The 23,927-nt window shown below is 38.4% G+C and overlaps 1 protein-coding gene across 2 annotated transcripts; it reads right to left on the bottom strand.

The window, feature by feature from the left end:
• Positions 1-6,394: 6,394 nt before the first annotated feature.
• Positions 6,395-22,861, bottom strand: CLEC2D (C-type lectin domain family 2 member D). 2 transcript variants are annotated; one of them, XM_047065684.1, is made up of 5 exons: positions 22,708-22,861; positions 19,495-19,605; positions 12,656-12,840; positions 8,537-8,640; positions 6,395-6,802 (listed from the first exon to the last, which is right to left on the bottom strand). In XM_047065684.1, the coding sequence occupies exons 1-5, from the start codon at positions 22,766-22,768 to the stop codon at positions 6,664-6,666; spliced, it is 600 nt and encodes a 199-aa protein (XP_046921640.1). In that variant the 5' UTR covers positions 22,769-22,861; the 3' UTR covers positions 6,395-6,663. The 2 variants fall into 2 exon arrangements, with proteins under 2 accessions (XP_046921640.1, XP_046921641.1); XM_047065685.1 differs by lacking the exon at positions 19,495-19,605 and having other exon boundaries at positions 22,708-22,788.
• Positions 22,862-23,927: the final 1,066 nt, after the last annotated feature.

Raw genomic sequence — 23,927 nt, 5'->3', positions numbered from 1 at the left:
TCTCTCTGCCCCTCCCTTGTTTGCACTCTGATTCTCTCCTTCTCAAAAATAAATAAACATAAAATTTAAAAGGAAAAAACAGATAAGGCTGCAAGATACATTACTACATGGGTACTTATTCTGAGATTTTCTCCCCATTAGAAAAGTACAAATATATATACATTCATTATATATATATATATATATATATACACACACACACATATATATATATATTGCAAGTGCATTCTTCAACTTTATTGGATATTGACAAATTTTTCTTAGAAAGTACAAGTATATATTCTTTTTTTTTTTTTTTAATTTTTTTTCTTTTTTCAACGTTTTTATTTATTTTTGGGACAGAGAGAGGCAGAGCATGAACGGGGGAGGGGCAGAGAGAGAGGGAGACACAGAATCGGAAACAGGCTCCAGGCTCCGAGCCATCAGCCCAGAGCCTGACGCGGGGCTCGAACTCCGGGACCGCGAGATCGTGACCTGGCTGAAGTCGGACGCTTAACGGACTGCACCACCCAGGCGCCCCAAGTATATATTCTTCAATATCTATATCTATATCTGTAGAAAGTATATATATATATATATGTTCTTCAACTTTATTAGATATTGACAAATTTTCCTTAAAAGTAATTTAACTGGGACACCTGTATAATTGAGTCTATTAAATGTCTGACCCTTGGTTTCAGCTGAGGTCATGATCTCACAGTTTGTGGGTTCAAGCCCCGTGTTGGCCTCTGGGCTGACAGTAATCATTTATACTTTTATTAGACAATAATGAGAATTATACAAAATGATTGGTCCTTGACTCCTCAAATATTGCCTCTCTTATTTTTTTCTTTTATTTTTTTCTCCTAGAATTTTTATTAGACATTTTCTGGAATGTTCTCATTCATCATTCAGGTTTTGAAATGTCTTACATATTTTTAATCTTTTTATTATCCTCAGTTTTAACTGAATCAGTTGTTCTCTACTTCATTAAAAAATTTACTATTATGTTTTTCATTTGTGAAAGCTGTATTCACTTATGTAAAAATGTTATTCTTGAGGTGCCTGGGTGGCTCAGTTGGTTGAGCATTCAACTCTTGATTTTAGCTCAGGTCATGATCTCAGGGTCATGTGCTTGAGCCTCACATGGGTCATGTGCTTGAGATTCTCTCTCTGCCCCTCTCTGCTGCTTACATTCTTTCTCTCTCTAAAAATAAATAAGTAAATAAATAAATAAGTTCTTGTGGGTTCTTCTGTTTCTAATCCTCCTGTTTGTTGCTTCTGTTGACTCAGATAGTGTTTTTGGTTTTCTATTATGAACTAACCTTTGGTATGAATTTTCCCACATTGTGGAAGTGTCACTCCAGAATAATTTTTTTTTAATTTTTTTTAATTGACATAAAATCGGCATAATGTAAAATCAACTCTTTTAAAATGAATAACTCAGGGCTCCTGGGTGGCTCAGTCGGTTGAGCATCCAGCTTCGGCTCAGGACGTGATCTCATGGTCCGTGAGTTCAAGCCCCACATCGGGCTCTGTGCTGACAGCTCAGAGCCAGGATCCTGCTTCCGATTCTGTGTCTCCCTCTCTCTTTCCGCCCCTTCCCTGCTCATACTCTCTTTCTGTCAAAATAAATAAACATTAAAAAAACAAGTTAAAGTGAATAACTCAGTGGCATTTAGTTCATTCACAACATTGCTAAACCACCACCCCTACCTGGTTCAAAATCATTTCGATTATCACAAGAGGAACCCTCATACTCGTTAAGCAGTTGCACCCCATTTCTCACCACCACAGGTAGCCCCTGTCAACAACCAAGCTGCATCCGTTTCTGTGTTTTCACCTCTCTGGATATTTCATATATACGGAATCCTACACTGGGTGACCTTTTTTGTGTGGCTTCCTCCACTTAGCATAATGTTTTCAAGGATCATCCACATTGTAGTGTGTGTCAGTGCTTCATTTTTTTTTATGTCTAAATAATACTCCAACTCCAGCATCCCTTTGCATTTGTTTCTCCTCGTCACTGTGGACTTATTGATGGTTTAACATCATTGTGTGTGTGTGTGTGTGTGTGTGTGTGTGTGTGTGTCAGTTTCATGCCCCCGTGTGGCAAGACCAAAAGCAAACAAAACATAAATATCAAAATCAAGAGGAGCTCCAGCCCTTTTTTGCTTTCTGCTGTAAGCTCAAGTGCCTTACGTCAAGATGGGCAAGTTCACGGAACCCGGAAAAGTGGTGCTGCTCCTGGCTGGACATTACTCTGGACACAGAGTAGTTGTCGTGAAGAACATTGATAATGGCGCCTCAGACTGTTCATAGAGCCATGTTCTGTTGGCTGGAATTGACTGCGATCTGCTCAAAGTGACAGCTGCCATGGGCAAGAAGAAAACGCCTAGAGGTCAAAGACCAAGTTCAAGTCTTAGGTGAAAGTTTGTAACTACAATCAGCTTGTGCCCACAAGGTACTCTGTGGATGTCGTCTTGGACAAAAATGTCACGTGAGTGTGGCAGGGGCAGAGAGAGAGGAAGACACAGAATCTGAAGCAGGCTCCAGGCTCTGAGCTGTCAGCACGAGCCCAACGTGGGGCTCAAACCCGGGACCACGAGATTATGACCTGAGCCAAAGTGGGACACTTAACTGACTGAGCCACCCAGACACCCCTACAGGGACCATGCTCTTAAATGTAAGGCCCAACAGGGAGGAGCCAAGATAACAGAACAGCAAGGAAGTTTTTTGCCTGTCTCGTGTCCATGAAATACAGCCAGACCAAAACTAAACCATCCTACACACCTAGAAAACTGATTGGAGGATTAACACAACAATCTGCACAACCTGAACCACAGAATTCAGCAGGTACATGGTGTGGAGAGGTGAACTTGGGAAGACAGAAGCCGCGGAGGGCAGGGAGCCACTTTTGCATGCAGAGAGAAGACAGAGATGGGGGGAGGGGGAGAATATGGGAAAAGCACCTGTCCCCAAAAGCAGCTGGAGAGAAGTTGAAAATTGGAAACAGCCACAAGGACTGAACTAAAAAGGGGGAAAAGAGAGGGTTTAAATTCCATTAAGACTATAAACAGGGAGAGTACATAGTCTGCAACTCTGCAACTCAATACGTGGCACTGATCTGGTGGGAAAGGCAAATCCCCAGGAGCAGAGTAGGTCCAGGGGGTTCTCAGGGCACACTGGGAGAAGCGGTTCCACTGTTGGAAGCACATTTGGTAGAGGCTGTGAGGCCACCTGGGCCCAGCAGACCCCAGAGAACGGCCACATTCGCTGGTGCTAGAACAAGGTCGTTGGGGTGCCAGATGTGTGTTGTGATTTTCCATAATCCCTGAAAAACTGCTGCTACACTGTCTCACGAACTTTTTCTGGGGCGGGCTGGCACCTGGCTGCAGTCTCTGGGCATCAGCAGCAGCACGGTTCTGCAAGCGTTCCTGGGTGCGGCCAGCACCCAGCCATTGCTCGGTGAGACCCTCCGCAGAGGGGTGGAGCGGGTCAAAGCTACAGTCCCTCAGAAGTGGGGGACGGGGGAAGGCAGCCACATCTGAGACAAAACACGGGAGGGAGGTGCTACTTGGGGCTTGGTCACAGACAGCGGTGGAAGTGGGGAGTGGAGAGAAGCTGAAGATGAAGGATGGGTGCATGATGGCTGACTGGGGAGAACAGAGTTCTGATGCTAGAGACTGAGTAGCTGGGTGACATCATTTTCACTGCTCCCGCACATGCGCATACACACCTACAAGCACCACAACAATCCACCCCAGTAGGCTAGCAGCGCCATCTAGTGGATAACGGAGCCGTTACACGGAGCCCTGCCCAACTGGGCCAACCTCCCTCTTCAAGAACACAAGTCTCACCGGCCGCTTAGTTTATGGACTATAAAGCACTTCGTTGTTTGACTTCTAGGGGAAAACAAAGTAATTTCAGTCGTACTTCAGTTTGTTAGCTGGTCCAACTATTCAATTTATTTTCTTTCTTTTCTTTTTTTTTCTCTTTTTCGTTTCTTTCCTTTTTCTTGAATACAGAAAGAGAAAAAATTCATTTTTATTTTTAATTTTTATTAAAAATATTTCCTTTGATTTTTTCTACTATATTTTTAACTTATGTGTAAATTTTTTCAAATTCTATTTTACTTCCATCATTTCATTTTAGTCTACTTCAGTGTATTCATTTTTTCAAATTTTCAAATGATTTCCTTTATTTTTCTTTTTTTCCCCTTTTTTCTCTAATCTATCAAGCCACTTTCAACACCCAGACCAAACATACCTAGGTTCTAGCATCATTTATTCAATTTTGTGTGTGTGTGTGTTTGTTTTTAATTTTTTAATTTTAATAGGTTTTTAACTTTAATTTTTTTAATTTTAATTTTTCTACCTTATTAATTCCTTTTCTCCCTTAAAAATGATGAAACAGGGGCGCCTGGGTGGCGCAGTCAGTTAAGCGACTTCAGCCAGGTCACGATCTCGCGGTCCGTGAGTTCGAGCCCCGCGTCGGGCTCTGGGCTGATGGCTTGGAGCCTGGAGCCTGTTTCCGATTCTGTGTCTCCCTCTCTCTCTGCCCCTCCCCCGTTCATGCTCTGTCTCTCTCTGTCCCAAAAATAAATTTAAAAAAATGATGAAACAAAGGAATTCACCCCAAAAAAAGAGCAGGAATACACGACAGCCAGGGACTTAACCAACAGAGATACAAGCAAGATGTCTGAACCAGAATTTAGAATCAAGATAATAACAATACTAGCTGGAGTTGGAAATAGATTAGAATCCCTTTCTGCAGAGATAAAAGAAGTAAAAACTAGTCAGGATGAAATAAAAACTGCTATAACTGAGCTGCAATCTCGAATGGATGCTGTGGTGGCAAGAATGGATGAGGCAGAACAGAATATCAGTGATATAGAGGACAAACTTATAGAGAATAATGAAGCAGAAAAAAAGAGGGAGAGTAAGGCAAAAGAGCATAACTTAAGAATTAGAGAAAACAGTGACTCATTAGAAAGGAACAACATCAGAATCATAGGGGTCCCAGAAGAGGAAGAGAGAGAAATAAAGGTAGAAGGGTTATGTGAGCAAATCATAGTGGAAAGCTTTCCTAACCTGGGGAAAGACACAGACATCAAAATCCAGGAAGCACAGAGGACTCCCATTAGATTCAACAAAAACCAAGCATCAACAAGGCATATCATGGTAAAATTCACAAAATACTCAGGCAAGGAGAGAATCATGAAAGCAGCAAGGGAAAAAAAGTTCCTAACCTACAAGGGAAGACAGATCAGGTTTGCAGCAGACCTATCCACAGAAACTTGGCATGCCAGAAAGGAGTGGTGGGATATATTCAATGTGCTGAATCAGAAAAATAAAGTAATATTCCATTATACACACACACACACACACACACACAGACCACTTCTTCTTTAACCACTTATCTATCAATGAATACTTGGCATGTCTCTAGAGGCAAGGTAAACAGCAAAAATGAACTACTGGGATTTTGTCAAGATAAAAATTTTCTCCACAGCAAAGGAACAATCAACAAAACTAAAAGGCAATCTATGGAATGGGATAAGATATTTGCAAGCAATATATCTGATACAGGGTTAGTATTCAAAATCTATAATGAAGTTATCAAACTCAAAAAACAATTCAGCCATAAAAAAGAGTGAAATCTTGCCATGTATAATAACAGAGATGGGGCTACAGTATAATGTAAGCAAAAGAAGTCAGAGAAAGAAAATACCATAGGTTTCACTCATATGTGGAATGTAAGAAATGAAACAAATGATCAAAGGATAAAAGAGAGACAGACTCTTAACTATAGAGAGCAAACCGATGGTTAGCACAGGGGAGATAGGTGGGGGCATGGGTGAAATAAGTGAAAGGGATTAAGAGTACATTTATCACTTTTTAATCTCTTTTTTGTTTGTTTCACATTTTTATTTAAATTCTAGTCAGTTATCATATAGTGTAATAATATTTTCAGGAGCAGAACTTAGTAATTCATCACTAAATTACATACAACACCCAGTGCTCCTCACAAGTGTCCTCCTTTAGGAAGTATACTTACCATGAAGAACCCTGAGTAATGTACACAATCGTTGAATCACTGTATTATACACCTGAAACTAATATAACACTGTGTGTTAACTCTACTGGAATTAAAATTAAAACTCAATAAAAATGAAAAAAAGGTTAACATTTTAATGAGGTTGAAGAGAAAAAAAATGCTGAGATTTTTGATGTTTAAGGAGTATCTTCCAATCAAGAAGAATTAAAACTTGTAAAGTACGCAAGGACTTTTCAAAAGATGTTTCCCTTTTCATTCAGTCTCGTATTTTACGTAAGTGAGAAGGCACGTAAAGAATGTCACCCTATGTTGCCAACACTAGGGAATGTTCTGAAAGTGCAATCAGGCCAAGAAGTTATATACAAAAGAAACCGCTTTTATTCTCTCAATGAGGATTCTAGAAGGAAAGCTTTTTGGGTTGCTTGGGGTTTTCGGAGAAAAGTTACAAAGTTGAGTAACACAACAGCACCTGGATACAAAGCAATTATATGTGGCAGTCTCTCCGGGTGCTCATTTTTTATAATGTTTCTTTTTGATGGGGAGCAAGAGAGAGAATCCGCAGCAGGCTCCACACTGTCAGAGCTAAGACACATTCGGGAAGGAGTGCAATTCACAAGGGAAGAGTTACGTTGCATTTTGCCTCCTGATCTTGGTGTATGTGTCCTCTTTGGCACAGATCCACTTTCTCTCCGTGTAGTGCCTAGCACTACTGGCACCGTTGTCATTCAAATAGGCACACTCTCCTCCTCCTCTGATAGGAAAACTGCAATGAAAAAGCAGAGTCGCTCAGTTGGCCGCCGGATAGTTCTTCAAAAGCACAGGGAACACAGATGAGGAAATCAGGAAACTAACATCAATTCAGCCTCCAAAATATAAGGTGCATCGCCCCGTATTCTCTCTTCGATATTAAAGATTGCCCTGAGAGATACCGATCATCTCTTTTTACAGGCCGGAAAAAAAACACACACGCACACACACACACACACACACAACAAGCCAACAAGCAAAATTCACAGAATTTCCCAGGATTCTATAACAAATGAAACGAGGATTCATAACTAAATCAGTGAAAACACAGGGTCCACGCTATTCCCACTTCTTCCCTTTGGGAAAGAGGAGAGAGAATGCTTGTCTACTCAGCATTTAAGCAGCCTGGCTCAGACATCTGGGTCAGCATTTAGACTAGAAGTTTTTCCCCTGTACTGTTTGAAATTGCTCAGGGTGACATGATTTGCCTTTTGTTAAGACACGCTAGCCCTTAATAAATATATTTTTCATTTCTATGGTGATGAACCATTTTCAATGACTGAACAGTTAGCACTATATTTGCTCCTTAAACACTAGAGAATTAGATGAAGTAAACATTACCGTTTCACTATTATAAAGGGAGAAGTAAAGGTCAATCCTAAATATTCATCAAGCATCCACAATGGGCTAGGCACTGCAGATACAACAGTGTATAAATATAAGCTCTAATTCCTAAAACTTAGTGTCTGTCCGAGATCAAAAAGCTAATAGGAGAGACTCTTAAAAACTGAGAACAAACTGAGGGTTGATGGGGGGTGGGAGGGAGGGGAGGGTGGGTGATGGGTATTGAGGAGGGCACCTTTTGGGATGAGCACTGGGTGTTGTATGGAAACCAATTTGACAATAAATTTCATATATTGAAAAAAAAAAAGCTAATAGGTAAGAACCAGTTTTCAAAATTACCAACGTCTGGTCCAGTGCTCTTTCCACTAAATAAAGTGACATTTCCAATGCTGACTATTTTATCATCATAAAGCAACTTTTCAAAACCTCCTCATATCTTCAGATAAGAAAACATTTAGTGAGGCTCTCTGAATCCAAGTCTTCCGACATTATCCAAAATTCTTCTAGTGATATAAAGATCCAACAGATATGCAGTTGAGATGAAATGTGACAATGCTAACTGCACCTGTCCTAAACATTGTAATGATGATCTTATAAATAATAGACATTATTACCATCCCTCATAATCCCTGTGTAAATGGTTGAAGACTGATGCAGTGATCAACGAAAATAGTAATTTACCTTGCATTTATATGACATTTAAAGTTAAATGGTGCCACCGTAAATATCAAAATCTCTGATTCTTATATCAACCCTGTGAAATCAATTGGGCAAGTACGACTAATTTCGTTGTGGAGTAAGCAACAGACTTAAAGATAGTGTGTAGTTTGCTCAAAGTGAAAGAGCTGGTAAATGACATAGCTGAGGCTGGAGTCAAGTTCACCACCATTCTACTGTGCCACCTATGATAGATTTTGTAGTGGTTTGAGGATGTTGCAAAACCTTTGCAGTCTACAATTTTTCACTCTGTTCCTTTATGACTAATCGCAAAATAAAAATTTTTAGAGAACACACTGGTTTCTGTGTTTGGTTTCCTGCAAAGTGAATTCAAAGTATTTGCTCCTTTAAACACTAGATATGTGCACAGTATGGTACAAATATTGCCACCATATTTTTCAGAACTCACCAGCTGGTCCATTCAGTGCCGTTTATCCATTTCCATGGTTGGCCTTCTTCTCTGCTGAGCCCAATCCAGTGGTCAGAGGGGCCTTTATACCGCAACAGGAAACCCTTTCAGAAAACAAAGATGATATGCATTAACCCAACATTATCTAGCCTCTCCCAGAAGAAATGTTGCTTTTATGCTATCTTCTCAACTGCTCTCACAATTTTCTTTTTAATTTTGTATTGTTTAATAATACATACAGAATAGATATGCTACAGTAGCACAAACGAATATTAAAACTGAGAGAAATTGCTGATAACTTGTTTGCTTTTAATTCAGCATAGTGCCACTTTGTCTTACCACTCCATAATTTATCTATTCTATTATTGGTTTCCACTACTATTATTTCAAGTTTGAAGCTATTATGAATGCTTTCATGACATTCGTGGCACCTGTCCTCCTGTCCTGGAATGAATGATTAGGCCACAGTAACGGTTATTGTCAATTTCACCAAATGACACCTAATTATTTTCTGATTCTGTAATTGTAACAAATCGTATTCATACCAGCATTGTAGTTTTCCACGTTACATATCTTTGTCAATAGGTAGAGTGTCTTTTTATGATTACAAGTATTAATTTCTATATAATTCAATGTATAATTTTCCTTTATGATTAGTGGACTTCTCGGGGAAATCTTTACTCTTTGAAGATGACATTTATTTTTACTTCTCCATTTTTAGTTCCTTGACGTGTACAGTTGGGATACTGACTTCAAGTATTTTTTTTTTCTTTAAGGTATGCATTTACAGTTATAAATTTCCCACTCACTATTGCTTCTGCTGCATGCCATAGGTTTTGGTATGTTACAAAACACTTATGTTTTGCATGTTTTCATTTCATTTGTTTCAATTCTAATTTCCCCTGTGATTTCTTTTTTGCTCACTGAATGTTTAACAGTGGGCTGTTTAATTTCTATGTATTTGTGAATTTTCCAATTTTCCTTCTGTTGTTGATTTCTAGTTTCATTCCATTGTGTTTACAAAAGGAACTTTGCATGATTTCAATCTTTTCAAACTTACTAACTTGTTTTGTGGCCTATCACATGAACTATCCAGAAAAATGTTCCACACACACATGAGAAGCATACATACTCTGCTATTGTTGGGAGGCGTTCTCTGCAGGTCTTTTAGGTCGAATTGGTTTGCAGTACTGTTTAAGACTTGTATGCCCTCATTGTTCCTTTGTCTGGTTGTTCTATCCATTATTGAAAGTGGAATCATGAAGTCTTCAAATATTATTATAGAACTATCTATTTCTCATTTCAATTCTATCAATTGTTCCTTCATATATTTTGGTGCTGTGGGTACTATATGTTCATAATGGTTATATCTTCTTGCTGTAACAAAATTTTTATCAAGATATAATATTCCTTGTTTCTTGTAAACTTTTTTGCTTTTATCTGTTTTGTCCAACAAAAATATAGTCACACAGCTCTATTTTGGTTACTGTTTGCATGTCATATCTTTTTCCAGCCTTTTATTTTAAACTTCTTTGGGTCCTTATATCTATGGTGAGTCTCTAATAGCATGTAGATGGATCTTGTTTTGTTTTTAGCCAACTGCCAGTCTCTGCTTTTTAATCAGATAGTTTCAACCATTTACATTTAATGTGATTACCATTAAAAGACTTAGTTCTACCATTTATTTATTTTTTATATGTCTTATATGTTTTTTATTCTCTAATTCCTCTACTATTGTGATTTTTATTTAATTGAGTTTTTCTAAGTACCATTTTTATTCCCTCCTTCTTTTACTGTATATATTTTAGTAATTTTATTAGTGGTTACCTTGGGGATTGCCACTAACATTTTAAACTTATAACAACATAGTTTACAATATGAACTTGGTTATAATGGCAAATGAACATTTTGCCCTTTACATCTCCATCCCTCTCTTCATAATACTGTCATAGACTATATATGTATATGCTATATACCCATTAACATAGATTTATAATTATTGTATTATGAATTCACCTGCTAAATCATATATGAAAGGAGAGAAGTTACAAACTAAACCAAAAGTATAGTAATTCTGGCTTTTATATTGATCTATGTGGTTACTTTTATGAGTCTTGTTTATTCCTTTGGCTCTGAGTTACTATCTAATGCACTTTAATTTCAGCCTTTATCATTGTTTATAGGATGGGTCTACTGATAAGAAACTCACTTAGCTGCTGTTCTTTTAGAAGTATCTTAAATTTTTCCCCATTATTAAAGATAGTTTGGACAGATTCAGAATTCTAGACTGGCAGGGTTTTTTTAGAATTTAAAATATGTCATTGCACTGTTTTCTGGATTCTATGGTATCTCAGGATAAATCATCTGCTAATCTCATTGAGGATCCTAGGTACATGACTAGTCCCTTCGCTTGCTGCTTTCAAACTTCTCTCTTTCAGCTTTGACAACTTGACTCTAATTTTAGTCTTCATGTAGTTTTCTTTGAATTTATCCTGCTTGGAGTTTGTTGAGATTCTTGGACATGTATATTCATCTTTTTCCTCAACTTTGGGAAGTTTCTGTCCATTATTTCTTTACATATTTTTTCTACCTTTTTTTTTCTTTTCCTTCTAGGATTCCCACAATGTGTACATTGGTTTGCTTGGCGGTATACTACAGTTCCTTCAGGATGTTTATTTGTTTTTATTTTTAAATTTTCTTTCTATTATTAGACAGGATACTTTCAACTTTCTTATCTTCAAGTTTGCTGACTCTTTCTTCTTCCTGTTCAAATATTCTTTTGACTCCTCTAGTGAGTTTTTCATTTCAATTATTATACTTCTCAGGTCCAGAATTTCTATTTGGTTCCTTTCAATAATTTCTACCACTTTATTGATATTCTCATTTTATTTACATATCATTTTTCCTGATTTCTTTTACTTTTTTGGTGTATGGTTTCCCTTAGCTCATTGAACATATTTAATACAATAGATTTAACATCTTTGACTAATATTTCCAATGTCTGGACTCCCTCATGGATGGTTTCTATCAGATATTTCTTCCTGCGAATAAGCTATGCTTTCCTATTCCTTTATATGTTTTGTGATTTCTTTGTTCAAAACTGGACATTATGAATACTTTATTGTGTTAATTCTGGGAATATACTTCTTTTCTTCAGTGATTGTTGAATTTCGATTACTGAGATTCAGAGCCATCTGGTTGTGACTTTTCCAAACAATTTTTGCAAAATGTGCATTACGTACTGTGTGTGGTCACTGAAATTTCTATTCTGTTATTTTTACGGTCAGCCAGTTAACTGCCAATGTCTAGCTGGCAATGTCTAGCTAAATGTCTAGCTCCCAAAAGGGGGGAGAAAACAAGTACTGTGTCTTTAAATGCTCTGAAGATCACTCCATTTGGTAGGAGTTGAAGAAAAAATGGCAGCCCACCTCTGTGTCTGTCCCTCAGCAAAGAAAAGCAGCGATGACAAATACCACCACATAACCACAATATTTGAAGCACAATGTTCTTATTCACCATCCTGGCTCCAGCAAGCTTTACCAGGAATGTGGCCAGGAGTCCCCATGGCTGCAGGACATGATGGTGTGTGGGGAATGGTAACCACTGAGTGGGAAGGCTGAAATTCATGGAGATTAACTGAAATTTACTAACCTCTTCATTAAGTTATCCCTTGGATGCTGCAAGACTCCAGAGCTCCAGATTTGTTGAGAGTTTCTGCCAGTCCAATAGCTGTTTAGGTGTAGGTACAGATTTCAAAGCTTCCTATTCTGCCATCTTCTCTGACATCACTCCTGCCTGATTTATTTTGAAGCAATGTTAACTTCATGCAGATTTAAAATTATGTTTCCCTGTTTAATTCTCCAATTCTGTTTGCACAGTTCTTGCTCATTAGTCAAAGAAAGCACTGTCTTGCTCTCTGGCCACTTTCCTGCTATGAATGTTAAGGTAACTGTAGATGATCCGCTGCAGAATGTAGCACCTGCTGGTTTTCTCTCCTTATGTTAAAAATATCAATGTCTAGGCAAGTGTCTAAACCTGTACCTTAGACATTCTCACATAGAATTACGTAGTGTATTGATGGGGCACATTATTTTATTCTAGACAGAACTATTTTCTTACCAGTTCCTGGACGGTTTCAATCTGAACAAGATCAGCGCCGTGTGAGACACAAAACCTCTGGCTGAATGTCCAATTTTTGATGTCATCAGAAAAATAGAAACACTTTCTTTGGAAACCAATCCAGTTTTCTGGGCATGCAGCTTCAAGGCACTCTGGCAGTATTTGATGGGGTTTTCTTCTAGTTACTAAAAATAAAAACAACTTACTTTTATATTTTCCTATATGTACATTATCAAGTGCTTTCTAATACACTTTTCCATAGTCGTGTGATATGCTACATATATCATCCTTATTTTTCAAACAAGGAATATGATTCTGCAAGGCATTGCATATATTACACAGCAAATGTCAAAGCTGAGATTCAAACTAATGCCTTAGTGGATGAATTGAATAAAGAATTACTAATGTCTTAAAATCCGGATATAGACCTGCCTACTTAGATTTCAACAATGCTACCTTTCTTAAAATACTAGGCACATCAATAACATTTTACCAGCCTTAGAGAACAGATAGTTCAAGAGCTCTAGACACCTTCCTAAATAAAACGAGGGACAGGGCATAGATACCTTTTGTGAATAAAGTTTCTGGAAATGAAATGGTCGGATAGATGTGTAAAGAGTCCCATGATGATGAAAGGAACTAAGGAACTTCCTTCAACTAAGGAAGTTTTGTGAAGCTTTCTCTATTTTGAAGCTGATAGTACTCCATGGGGTAAGCTTTTCTGACACACTTCCCATATAACCAGGAGAGATGCTCTCTAAAAGTGAGATTAAAAAGAAGAAAAGTCTCTCCAGGTGGCCTTTACTGATTTGCTAGTAGGTGAGGCTTTTATTTCTATAACCATTTTCTCTAAGTAACCTCATAGCTTCTTTCTTAAGTAATGTTAATTTAAATCTCTGTAGCTTTATTTTTGCTTCATCAATGTATAAGAGATTTTCTTTTTGGTAACAGAATGACAAGAACAGATCATTCTCTGTGGAATCATAAAAATATTAAAAAAGAAACACGGATCACCTGGAACATGGGAGAGTCCAATGTAAAATCAAATCTTTGTCCCCAACTTTCAAACTAGACAAGAGACTGCTGCGTATGTTGACCAATTTCAAACGAGTCTCCCTTCTTCGTCTTTATTTTGCAAAGTTCAAGTTTAGGCAGAGCAAGTGATAAGCAATCACTCTACTCGGGGTTTCTGTCCGGAGGTAATCCTGAGCAAATGTCACACTGAGAAATCTTTAAACCGAGGATGACCACGGTGGATTATTACTTGTTCTATCTTTTCTTTATCTGTAAGCTTATAGCATTTCCATTAAAGATGGTAATGGTGATAGTGATACTGTTTATGATAACAAAATAGCAGCAAACAGTTTTTGAAGATTTTATTTTTTATTAGGTGTATCCAGTTATTTAATGCATCAAATTATTTAATCCTGATTATATTTCAATACACTAAATTTACAATTACTTACTCCATTACCTTTCCATTTTAGACTTAAAGGTAAATTCCACGTGTCTTGTCTATTAGTGGCCTTTTGCAACCCAGATATTTAAAAGCAAAGAAAGAAAAATACCATATGATTTCACTCATGTGGAATTTAAGAAACAAAACCAAAGGAACAAAAGAAAAGTAAAGAGACGAACAAAAAGCAGATTCATTTTTTAATGCTCATTTATTTATTCTGAGGGAGAGTGTGTTTACACGTGTATGTGCAGGGAGGGGCAGAGAGAGGGAGAGAGAGAATCCCAAGCAGGCTCTGTGGACATGGGGCTCGATCTCACGAACCGTGAGCTCATGACCTGAACCAAAATCAAGAGTCAGACACTTAACTGACTGAGCCACCCATGTGCTCCCAAAAAATAGACGCTTAACTATAGGGAACAGACGGTTACCAGAAGGGAGGTGAGTGAGGACATGGGTGGAATAAGTGAAAGGGATTAAGAGTGTATTTATCTTGGAGGGCCTGGGTGGCTCAGTCGGTTGAGCGGCCCACCTTGGCTCAGGTCATGATCTCACCGTGCATGAGTTCGAGGCCCACATCTGGCTCTGTGCTGACAGCTCACAGCCTGGAGCCTGCTTCAGATTCTGTGTCTCCCTCTCTCTCTGCCTCTCCCCTGCTCATGCTCTGTCTGAACATTAAAAAAAAATTTTTTTTTAATTTTTTTTTAACGTTTATTTATTTTTGAGACAGAAGGAGACACAGCATGAACGGGGGAGGGGCAGAGAGAGATGGAGACACAGAATCGGAAGCAGGCTCCAGGCTCTGAGCCATCAGCCCAGAGCCGGACGCGGGGCTCGAACTCGCGGACCGCGAGATCGTGACCTGAGCCGAAGTCGGACGCTTAACCGCCTGAGCCACCCAGGCGCCCCCCAAAATAAATTTTTTAAGAGTATATTTAGTTTGACAAGTACTGAGTAATTACAGAAATGTTGAATCACTCTATTGTACACCTGAAATTAATATAACACTGTATCTTAACTATACTGGGATTAAAATAAAAATTAAAAATAAATTAATAAAAGCAGACTTTTTTTCAGCTAACAGAGTCTGTATAATCTCTTACTGACACCAGAGGGCAGTCACAGATTTCAAAACGTCTGGTATGACTGAATAATAGCAAAATTCACAGTCCAAGGTAGGGCAGTATTAAGTTATTTTACCCGTCAACCATGCTGAGTGGTTTGGATCACAGGGCTCAAAATTAGTTTTCTGTCAAAATAATATGAGAAATTTAAAAACAAATAAAAGTGCAGTAGTCCACATAGGATTGAAAAATTAGTCCCTCACCTATCAGCCATAGTGGCTATACAGAACATGCAGAAGAAAACCAGAGCAGAAAATGATTTAAAAAAAAAAATCTTTATATACTTTATTTACTGGTTTATATACTTTATTTATATTAGCTTATTAATGCTCATAACAGCCTTATGAGGTGGTTTGATTGATCATGCCTATTTCACAGATGAAGAAATTAAGAATAGACGTTTAATTTTCTAAAAGTTCCACAGCTCACACGTGCAGATTTGGGATTTGAACTCAGATAGTTTGGTGGTGAAAATGTGGATGTGCCTTATCACTAGACTACACCACTTTTCTAACTTTTAGAAGGAAAAATCCCTATCCAAAATTATAGTATGGATAGTATGATTAGAGAAGTTGGAAAACTGGAAATGAAGCCTCATATTTAAAATTATATTCAAAAGGATAAAAATATTAGAAATTTATACAATCAGTGATCATCTATGGAACACTTATTCTGTACTAAGCTAGGGACTAACGATATAGGAAAAAAATGGTATTTTTCCCTCAAGTTGCTCACCGCAAACGTAAAAAATGCACATATAAATTAATAATTATAACCATCAGATAGCAAATGCTATGAGAACTCAAGGGTGCAATCAATATTAATATATTATTCCTGAAAAATGGAAGCACTTTATAAATGTGTCTGAACGTGTACCTGCTTTAAAAGGAAGTCAATTCTTTTTAAAAAAAAATTTTTTTTTCAACGTTTATTTATTTTTGGGACAGAGAGAGACAGAGCATGAACGGGGGAGGGGCAGAGAGAGAGGGAGACATAGAATCGGAAGCAGGTTCCAGGCTCTGAGCCGTCAGCCCAGAGCCCGACGTGGGGCTCGAACTCACGGACCGCGAGATCGTGACCTGAGCTGAAGTCGGTCGCTTAACCGACTGTGCCACCCAGGCGCCCCAAAAGGAAGTCAATTCTAATGGAGCCAAAATAATTAGGTCAGCGTCCTGCCTATGCCATAGATGAAATACATGACTTTGGGACAATTATTCAACCATTTCTGATTTTCATCACATTTCACTACATGGTGGATTCACATGATTCTACGAAATTTTAAATTTTTTACCAACGCACAGAGTCCGCTACTGTGTTTTAACTGAAAAGAATTTGAGTTTTCTAACAAGTAGCAGTAGTCATCGTCTACCAGCTGTGCCCCAGACATTGTCCAAGTTCAATCATACACAAATTTACTTCATTATTTCAACAACAGTAAGCAAACTGAAGCACCGAGAGGGTGTTAGAGCTGTCCAAGTTTACAAAGCTGCACAGACGAGAGAGCTAGAATTCAAACCCAAGCCATCTAAATCCAGAATCTGTACTCAGATTTGTGCTTTTAAACTCTGTACTCTGATCGACCTATGAAGGACTAAGAAGTAGGTAATTAGGTGTGATGAGGATGAGAAAAGACATAAAAATAGAGGCGGATGTGAACGTAGTACTTTAACCAATTATTACCTGCGTGTGAATTGCATCATGGATTTTGTTTTATGTTACTCAAGGGCATAGTTTTCCGTATTGTTCTGCTAACGCCAGGGCTTATCAGGGAGTCTGACCTCCTGTGAACCATCACTGTCTCCTGGGGCATGTAAGTTTGACAAGGCTATGATTCAACAGTAGACCTTTCACTGAGAAAATGAATGAATAACTTTCTTTGGCGGACTGCTCTTCTATCACAGTAATTCTCAAATATTCTTTGCAGTCAGAAGGAGAAAACAGTGGAAGGCAGCATGCGCTTGCATACTTCCCTCAAAAGTATCTCCCCGTCCCCAGGAGTAGAGGGCAGTACGATGGTGAACTGGGAAACCCCAAGTTCTCGTTCCTCCACAAGAACAACTTAAAAAATAAAAACAAACCAAAAAAAAGCCCAAGAAATTAGCTGACTGAAACTGGTAAGACCTGTGGAAAACAAAGGTTTATAAAAGTCTACACAAATCAAGCCAACACCCAATCAATAAAGGCCATCTTCAAAATGGTAGGAAAACGTGTTTTCTTCTCATGCATGGAATACCTTCTGACTAGTGCAGCGGCAGTTTGGGCCTAAGGTAGAAGGCAGCCCCGTCCCCTGTTCCCTCTCTCAAAATGGAGGTAGCAGGACAGACATTTCTCTTACTAAAACGGAAAAATTTCAGTAGAAGGACTTAATATCAGATTTGAGCAGCAGAAGAAAGATTCAGGGAAGTTACCAGTAGGACAACTGAAATTATCAAGTAGGAGGAGCGGACAGAAAAAAAAGAATGAAGAAAATGAACAGAGCTTAAGGCACTTGTTGGATGCCATGAAGCAAACCCACATACGCATCACAGGGGTCTCAGAAGAAGTAGGGAGACAAAGAGTGGCAGAGAGATTACTGGAAAAAGTAATGGCTGTAAACTTCCCAAATGTGATGATCTAAACATTCAAAAACTCAGCCAATGCCCAGTAGGATAAATACGCCCAAACCTCACCCTGAGACAAATCCTAATAAATTGTCAGGTCAAAGACAGAGACAGAGTTTCATTTCCGTGGGGCTTTCTTACTAAGTTTCCACAAATGAAACTTGACTTGGAAGGGATTTATGCTACTTTCTGTCCTGGACCTTAAAAGACTGAGCAGCCCTCCTCATTGTACCCTATTCCTTTCTTTCAGGAAACCCAGCCTTGATGGTGGCACCTTACAGAAGCCAATGATATCTTAAGAGAATAATGGAAAATAGCAGCCCCATGGTCTTATTCACTCACAACAGAATTATTGAGAGGTCAAAGAAGTCTCTATTTTTTAAGCCACCATGGTTTTGTGGTCCTCTATTTTTTGAATATTATCTCAGCCTAGATCCTATTAATACACTGTTTAAAAATTGCTGTGGGTGCCTAGGGAGGTCAGTCAGTTTAAGCATCTGACTTCAGCTCAGGCCATGATCTCACGGTTCAGAAATTCGAGCCCCAAGTCAGGCTCCGTGCTGACAGCTCAGAGCCTGGAGCCTGCTTCAGGTTCTGTGTCTCCCTCTCTCTCTGCCCCTCCCCTGCTCACGCTCTGTCTCTGTCCCTCAAAAAAAGTCAACATTAAAGGAAATTACTGGATTCTTGGCAAATATTCAAGCACAAATGCAATTTCATGAATCAAACACATCAGTTTCTACAGCTCTCTTTGGATGCGTCCTCCATCAGGACCTACACACAAGATCTTTGAAGTAATTTTAATTGAAAATGTAACTTCAATTATATTGTATGCCTGAAACTTACATAATGTCATATGTCAACTATAGCTCATTTTTTTTTTATATGAAGTTTATTGACAAATTGGTTTCCATACAACACCCAGTGCTCATCCCAAAAGGTGCCCTCCTCAATACCCATCACCCACCCGCCCCTCCCTCCCACCCCCCATCAACCCTCAGTTTGTTCTCAGTTTTTAAGAGTCTCTTATGCTTTGGCTCTCTCCCACTCTAACCTCTTTTTTTTTTTTTTTCCTTCCCCTCCCCCATGGGTTCCTGTTAAGTTTCTCAGGATCCACATAAGAGTGAAACCATATGGTATCTGTCTTTCTCTGTATGGCTTATTTCACTTAGCATCACACTCTCCAGTTCCATCCACGTTGCTACAAACATTTTTGATATATCCTTAACCTAAGAAAATTGTTTAAAAAAAAACGTAATTTGAGAGTAAATTTATATATAAATATATTAAATATATAAATATGTAAGTAAATACTTATACATATATAATATATATAGAAATGTATATGTATACATATATATAGTAAGACTACATGATAAAAGGCCTAGCAATAATATAAATTAAAGCACAATATGACTGGCAATGGGGTTCTACCTTCTGCAAACTCTGAGCATTCTATTAAAGTTTGTAATAATGTGACCCCTATATTACACAATTAAAATCTTAGACCCCACTTACAAGGTTATTGGAATTTAACTCAACTGGTGAAATGAAAAAAAAAAAAAACTTAGGAACTGTAAAGAACAGGGAAGTCATCAATAAGTCCTCTCTTCTTTTGGAAAGTGGACTTCTCTAGATGAACAAAGATTACAAATTACTTACCTACAACATATATAATTATTCCACTCAATATAAGTATGAAACATGCGATGATGAAGGAAAAGGCTCTATTTGGTTTAACTTTAGTAGAATGCTTTTTTGAAAGCAGGTAATCTGGAAAAAACATAATGAAAAACACGTTTTTGTTTTAGGTTTTTTTTTTTTTTTCCACGTTAACTGCAGAACAGACGTCAGACTGCTAGAAGCATTAACCGTCAAAATGTTACTTCCTCTTCATTCCTTTTCACTACAGGGGACAACTGGCCTGTCGTTTTATGAATGTACAATTTTGTCTCTGGAGTTTACTTGCTCACAGAAGAACTGATCTTAGTGCACAAGCCATGAAGTGGCTTTGCACCTGTCCCCCAAAACTAAATACAAATCTCATTCTATTTCCAGATCCAGCTACCAATTTAACAGAAATGTAAGAGAGGGAGAATCATGTTAATTAAATGACAGGAACGAAATCAACAAACTTGAGACTGTTGTAAATTCTACGTGATAAATTACCTTGAAACTTAAAAAAACACGGAAAGCGCATTTTAAAAAGCAATCACGGGGGTATCTTTTCATTAAAAGGGACTTAAAAGTCTTTTTATTTAAGTCAAAATTAAAGTGAGAAAATGATTCTCATAAAAGTCAATTTAGTGTTATTCCTAAAGACTGCCTAGAGGGCTTCTGAGATGGGTGGCAAGCTTCTTTATCTGACAAAGATAGTATTTTTTTTTTTTTTATTGAGAGAGAGAGAGAGGCAGGGAGAGAGAGAGTGTGTGAGCAGAGATGGGGCAGAGGGAGAGGGAGAGAGAGAATCCCAAGCAGGCTCCACACCCAGCATGGATTGTGAGATCATGATCTGAGCCAAAATCAAGAGTCAGCTGCCCAACCAACTGAGCCACCCATGCACCCCAGACAAAGATAGCATTTAACAAGGACGCTCACCTTAGAATAATTCATTAAGCTGTATATGTGTTTTGTATACTTTTCTATATTTGTGTTGTATCTCAAAAGACCCTACGTTATCTAAAACCTGCTGTAAATGTTTTTTTTTTTAATGTTTATTTTTGAGAGAGACACCATGAGCAGGGGAGGGGCACAGAGAGAGGGGGACAGAGGATCCGAAGCAGGCTCTGTGCCGACAGCAGAGAGCCCGATGCAGGGCCTGAACTCGTGAACCATGAAAACATGACCTGAGCCAAAGTCAGACACTTAACTGACTGAGCCACCCAGGTGCCCCTAAACCCTCTTGTCAAATTTCCTGTTGGAACCCTCTTCAGAGTCCATCACGTGGCCACCATACACACTTTTAGCTACTTCTTTTAAAGACTTTCTTGGTGAAACAGGCATAGTTTCCTGTAACATTCTATCCACACTAGAAAGTTTTTCATTAATGTTTCCCAGAACGATCAATGGTTGATGCACACCCAGGAAAGATCTGAATACCACTACAAAGGATCCAAACACCGAGCCGACATTGGAATTAGAGCCCACAGAATGCTGAACCAAGCCGGAGTAATTGCCGGCTAAAACCAAAAATATCAATACACCCCAAAATTTAAACAAAATCAAAAGTCTCGTAACAAAATGTTCATTCAAAATGTCCAGATGCCATGAAAATTTCAACGAACGTGGCCAAAGACAGTCAACGGAAGCCAATGCTGTGATGACAAGATGTTGGAATTATCTAACATATACTTTAAAGCAGCTCTTAGGGAAATATGCAAAAATCCCAAAGGAATAAAGAAATAAATGAAGTCACTCAACAAGGATTAGACATCGTCTTGTCCTCATATGAACTGCCTTTTCTCTAAGTCGATGACAACTTTTATCAAAGACAAAAGAAATTTTTTTCACTCCTAAGTTATGCCACTTCGATTTTCTGCAGCTGGTACAAAACTTTTTTTTTTTCCCCCACTTACTAAGTCATCACATAAAGCCTTGAATACAAGTGGTTTTTTACAGTTTCAAGCTTTGTATAAATGTATAATATATATAATATATATATAATGTATAATATATATAATATATAACGTATCTCATATAATATATATGAGATTATATGTGTGTATATACATTATTTTCTTCTTACTGTGCCTCCGATTTTAGATAATTCCATTTGAATGCTGTACTGTTTTTCCTTTGCTTTCTGTTTACTATTTTTACTTGCTAAAAAACTCTATACTGTTTGCCTTTTCTTTGCTTTTTATTTCTATCTTTTCTATGTATGAGCTTCCATTGTAGATTTCTACCTCATTTTATTTATTTGTTTGTTTATTTATTTTTAGAGAGAGAGAGAGAGAGAGAGACAGTGAGTAGAGGGAGAGAGAAAGAATCCCAAACAGGCTCCCTGCTGGGCATGGAGCCCTACATGGGGCTCAAACTCACCACCCTCAGATGATGCCCTGAGCCAAAGTAAAGAGTCAGACACTTAACTGACTGAGCCACCGAGGCGCCCTTATTTTCTACCTTATTTACCATTATTTACTTATTTACAATGCAGATACCCTGCATCTGTATGACACTTTAAAATGTGCATTGTTCTTTTCTGTGAAATTCACTGTTATTAACATTTACTAAGTTTTAGCCTCATAATTTAATTTTTAATTCCATTTTCTTTTTTTTTATAAAAAAAATTTTTTTTTTAACGTTTATTTATTTTTGAGACAGAGAGAGACAGAGCATGAACAGGGGAGGGGCAGAGAGAGAGGGAGACACAGAATCTGAAACAGGCTCCAGGCTCTGAGCTGTCAGCACAGAGCCCGACGCGGGGCTCGAACTCACGGACCGTGAGATCACGACCTGAGCCGAAGTCGGACGCCTAACCGACCAAGCCACCCAGGCGCCCCTTAATTCCATTTTCTTACGTTTGAATTTTTACTATTTGTGAACTGATATTTATTAATAAAATATGACTGTATATGTCAGTGAGATTCATTGTTACAAGGTTTATCCTCTGTCATCAATGGAACCGGACTCGACTCTCTGTCATCTTTCCCTAACAGTTCTCCCTCCTCACTTGTTGGCACAAGTGTACCCAAGTAGCTGCATATTTTTACACCAATCGTAAACCTGCAATTTATAACCTCTAGCATTCCATCTCTCGGCCTTGAAAACTCTCTCCAAAAGACTGTCTTCCCTGTGCAGAAACCAGACCCGCATTACTGCTCTTATCTTACCGCCCCAATTCCCACAGTCACTGCATACAGACCAGCTCCTTACTTGGGTTTCTCAGCAATTCCACCGGCACACAGGCTTTCTCCACACAATTGCTATCATGCATTTTGCCCCTACATCGCAGACAGCTAACAAGTGGCTTCAGATCGCTTCCAAGCCAAGAGAACCACCTCTCCTTTCAGTTTAGAACTTCCTCATTTACACACCCGCCTCCTGAAAAGAAAGGGGACCACATGAGTCAGAAAGCAGCTTGCCTTCAGAGAAGGTGGGTGCTTAGCAAAAATTTCTTTTCTTTTCTTTTTTTTTGCAAAAATTTCTTTAAAACTCGGTCATGAGAACAGTCAAATTTGTTACTGCTTGAGCATTACCAGAAGTACTGCTGTGAGGATGGAGGAGGTGATTCTCAGGGGCAGTAAATATGACGCACATAAAAAAGCGAGGGCAATCCTAATCTCCAATTAAAACCTATTCTCAAGAGCTCATTTTCCCTTAAAAAAATTTTTTTTTAAATCCAGAATCTTTGCTGGTCTTCCAGTTAACCCTGAAAACTCTCCAATACCTTAAAAGACGTTTGCTCCAATGCCCTCAAAGAGGTGTTTCTGGTTTGTTTTTGTTTTTTTTTTTTTTAATCGGCCCCTTCTGGTTCTCAGCGTAAGCTTGGGGGTCTCTCAGCTTGTAATACCATTGGCAGAGTAAATATGAATTGTCAAGCCGGCCCTTTTTGTATTTTTTCACAATTTTGTCATCAAAGGGGACAGAAAGTAAACTTTGATAGGTTTCACACTATACTGGAGTTCCTACATAGGTGGCACAATTAACAACATCAGTTTTACTATTATTATCATGGCATGATAACAAAAACCTACAGTTTATTACCCTTTACCATGATCTAGGAACACGGAGAAAAGATTTACACACGTGTTCTCATTTAACTGGTGCCACTAAATAACAGGGCTGACATTATTACTTTTATTTTAAAATGAGCTCCTCGAGTTAAGGGCAAAGCCATTTGTCTACGTTCAGTTACTGATAGATGCCATGATTAGATGATCTGTCTGAGGAACTAGTTTGAAACTAAGACCCTCCATAGTCAGTAAAGGTCAAACGTTGACCTTGTTAGTCAAAAAGCCACAAAAAACCCTCTCAGTTTCTGTTCCTGAAACAGCTCCTCTTAATGAGCAAAAGAAACGGAAAACTAGTGCATACAGTCCCGATGATGTGTTAGCTACATGAAAAACTACCTTTCTAAAATACAAGGGCTCTAT

This window comes from Lynx rufus, unplaced genomic scaffold, assembly GCF_022079265.1.
Source record: "Lynx rufus isolate CCGP_SWC_20201006 ecotype Redwood Valley unplaced genomic scaffold, mLynRuf1.p SCAF_7, whole genome shotgun sequence".
Lineage (NCBI taxonomy): Eukaryota > Metazoa > Chordata > Mammalia > Carnivora > Felidae > Lynx > Lynx rufus.
The sequence above is the reverse complement of the archived record's forward strand: the minus strand, read 5'-3'. Positions and strand labels throughout refer to the sequence as shown.

Coding starts and splice junctions, on each gene's coding strand:
- CLEC2D (XM_047065684.1), bottom strand. CDS start 22,768: ATGCATGATAGCAATTGTGTGGAGAAAGCCTGTGTGCCGGTGGAATTG. Junction 19,606..22,707: donor GGAATTGCTGAGAAACCCAA/GTAAGGAGCTGG, acceptor TGTTTTTTCCAG/ATTACCTGCTTTCAAAAAAG. Junction 6,803..8,536: donor GGCACTGAATGGACCAGCTG/GTGAGTTCTGAA, acceptor TTTTCATTGCAG/TTTTCCTATCAGAGGAGGAG.